Source organism: Ciona intestinalis, chromosome 6 (genome assembly GCF_000224145.3).
Source record: "Ciona intestinalis chromosome 6, KH, whole genome shotgun sequence".
NCBI lineage: Eukaryota > Metazoa > Chordata > Ascidiacea > Phlebobranchia > Cionidae > Ciona > Ciona intestinalis.
Window position 1 is genome coordinate 2,181,665 of NC_020171.2, and position 3,568 is coordinate 2,185,232.

The 3,568-nt window shown below is 31.6% G+C and overlaps 1 protein-coding gene across 1 annotated transcript in view; it reads left to right on the forward strand.

The window, feature by feature from the left end:
* The first annotated feature begins 1,832 nt into the window (after nt 1–1,832).
* The window catches only part of LOC100185309 (receptor-type tyrosine-protein phosphatase epsilon-like), a 16,050-nt gene continuing 14,314 nt past the window's right edge, over nt 1,833–3,568 (forward strand). Inside the window, exons 1-4 of the mRNA XM_026834809.1 lie at nt 1,833–2,206; nt 2,266–2,727; nt 2,780–2,893; nt 2,979–3,086. Coding sequence (XP_026690610.1) covers nt 2,149–2,206; nt 2,266–2,727; nt 2,780–2,893; nt 2,979–3,086 — 742 coding nt within the window. The 5' untranslated portion in view covers nt 1,833–2,148. The remainder of the gene's footprint in view (nt 2,207–2,265; nt 2,728–2,779; nt 2,894–2,978; nt 3,087–3,568) is intronic.

The window sequence follows — 3,568 nt, forward strand, 5'->3', positions numbered from 1 at the left end:
GCAACTTAATTGTTGATTAATTTTCACAAAAGTGCAACGTAATTAGCAACATTATCAACCCACAAAGTAACATACATAGTAACCTGTAAGCTGGCACGAGGTGTACGAAACAGAACACCCAATGTTTAACGAATGTCGTTTTCATTTATTTATTCAATATTAATATCAAAGAGATTATTTGTAAGCAGATAAATTGAAATGATTTAGTATAAATCAAAACACTCATGTTATAATAAGGCCAAGCTAAGACAAAAGAAATTTCATTCATTTTTCTTTGCATGAAACTGCTGTTGTATAACACTGTTGTTTTTTATTAGCACCTGGACAACCAACCATGAACACCGATGTAGGACCAGACATATATTACAATGTTCATACATACGCTAACATTGCACAAACTACTGATGAAGGGGACTACGTTACTTTGTCTTGAAAGTTAAACTTAAGATACAATAGGGTGGGGGAAGATAGAACACTTTTTCATTCTATTTTCTTGTCCCATTTGGTAGTAAACCAAGAACATTTATAAAATTATAAAACTTTATCCTCACAACTCCCATGGACTGTTGTTAAATGTTTAAAACATGATCAGGATATTTGGATAATATGTTCTAAAGGTGTCCCATCTTACCCACACTACTATACATTTTATTCGCTGAACTTTTTGGGGTAAACTTTGACGGCGTTATTGTTTTGAATTTGTATTTATGGTTTATCTTCACCCTTATAATTTTATTTCACTGCATATTTTATGTTCTTTTTAATCAATCTTCATAATTTCAAGTTGCATACAATCAATGCTAATTGTCTTGTTGTTTTTTACCATTCATATTAAAAGCCCAACCCATTTATATATAAAGTGCAATGTAATATTGTGTTGTTTATCTAATTATAATATGTATTAAAATAATCATTGTTTACAAAGTTTTATAGCAAACTGTAGCTTTGTTCTTCGTTACCGTATTCGGCAAGACGAATAAAAATGGTAAAATTTTGAAAATAACTTGAACTCAAAATACCTGATTTAATGATTTATTTAATTAAACCACTATACTGAATGTTATTTATACAACACAGCTTAAAGTATTTATATACATTACTTAAGATTAAGCGTGCGAATAAAACAGGTTTTATAATGCTAGCTTTAAAGGCTTTTTATGTTGTTTAGGATATTGCAAGCTTCATAAAAACTGAAAACAGAACAGTTATAAACTTAAAATGGCTGTTTAACTTTGTTGCATTGTAACCTAAATTACATTTGTATTTATATTGGCACACCAATCTAAGTTAAGTAGGCCATATTACAGGTGTGTTATATAATAAATAGCAAGCTATATAAAAACTGAAAAAAGCACAGTATAAAACCCAAAATCAAGTATGCATACAAACAGGTGTATTTAGGATATAGCAATCTGTATAAAAACTGAACAACAGCACAATTTAAAACCCCAAATCAAGTAAGAATATAAACAAGGGTGTTTGGGATATAGCAAGTTTATATAAATATAATAACAGCATTGATTTTAACTTAAAATCATTAAAATAGCTGTGTTTAAAACATTACAAGTCTTAATCAACAGCATTGTTTTTTTAACTTAAATCTCTGTTTAGCAAAAAAAGCATTGTTATTATGTCCCAAAGGTAAAATAATTTTCTAAGACTGTGATAATAGATGATACCTTATGTATTGATTAACCGAGTAAATGTAAAACATTGTAGACAGCTTTATTTACATGAACCATTATAGATTACGATGTACACAGTGCATACAACAACAGTATTGTTTTAAACCTAAAATCTCACTCTACCAAAAAACAATTGTTATTACGCCGTAAAGGTAACTTTTAAGTCTGTAATCATAAATGTAACCTTTTGTATTGATTCTTATGTAGATATAAAACATTGTATGCGGCTTTGTTTACACAAACCTTGATAGCTTATGATGTACGTAGTGCATATATTATCTGTCTTACCACAGAGGGCTATGCAAACAAACTGTAAAAGGCAACCTGGGCTCATAAATCTTGTTGTCTCCGCTGTATTTAAACACAAAACGAAAGTGATCAACTATGTTAGTTCTGCTTAGCGCTGGAAGTATATACTGGGTTTTATATTGGGATATTTAGGCGTAAAGAAATCTAATTAGAAATGCATGAAGGAACAATTCTAGTTGTCGTTACTTTGCTGTTGGTTGTAACAACGCAAGGTAAGTTACATTAAAACTAAATGATTATTTTCATAAGTTTAAAACTTGAATTTTTACAGCTAACCCAGCAACTGTTGTCGTTGGCGACTTGGAATATGTGTTGTATAAGTTTGATGGCACAACTGGAAAGCTTGGTTACAATGATGCAAATGCTGCTTGTGTAAATATTAGTGGTGAGCTTGCTATAATTAATGATGTGGGTATACAAGATGCAATACAACCGCTTTTACAAACTGATGCTGGTACAACTAGTTGGGAAATGGGTTATTGGATTGGTGGATATTGTACCAGCTATTGCAATGCTGCTTCCAACTCTGGCAGACAAAAAAACTGGAAATGGAGCAATGGTAGTAGAATGTATGATGGCTACACAAACTGGTATTCAATCCTAGAACCAAATGGAGATTCAAATGTTGGAGCATATGTTTATAACTTTAATGATATGGGAGGATATTCAAATACGTTTGGAACATGGGGAGATGATGATGTTAATACCCTTAAGAACTACATTTGCCAAAGACGTAAACTGTGTTATAGTTAACTAATTATTAGGTACTAATGTTGTGATTACAGATAACAATTGTAATCAAAATCTATGTCATAACGGTGGTACTTGTGTAAATACAGCCACTGGTAGTTACACTTGTCACTGTCTACCTGGCTTCGGTAAACCAAATTGTAAAACAGGTAAGTTCGCACCAAAACCCATTTTATTTTCACTTATTGATGAGTAGACGCAACAAGATTTTACCTTTAAAATAATATTTTACAGAGTATTGCAACCCTAATCCTTGTCAGAATGGTGGAACTTGTACTGGAATCGATGGTGGATATGCATGTGATTGCCAAGTGGGATTTATTGGTACAAACTGTACAACAGGTGATAAAGATATACCACGTTTAGTTTAAGCGTTTTTATATTATTATTTTAAAATTATTAAGTTTTTGAATAAATGAGTGTAGTTTATATAGATTTAAGGGTTGTTGGTTTTTGTTTGTGTCACAATTTGGATAACCCATTAGGTGAATTAATATGGTTAAGTATCTTTCTCAAGGACACATACGCCCACAATTGTGGCAGCATCCCTTGAACTCATAACCTATAAAGGCAAGCGCTATGTCATTTTGAAACTGGTAAATAATTTTGTTTCACAGATTTATGCAAACCCAGTCCTTGTCAAAATGGTGGAACTTGTATTGGAACGAATGGTGGTTATAAATGTAATTGCCCAGTTGGAGTGGTTGGTACATATTGTGAAAACAGGTGAATTACTCACTATACAAAACAAGTAATTAAAAAAGGCTTCATGTTAAACTGTTTATCTAGTTTTACTGTACTAGAAACACAGACAACATTAGTTG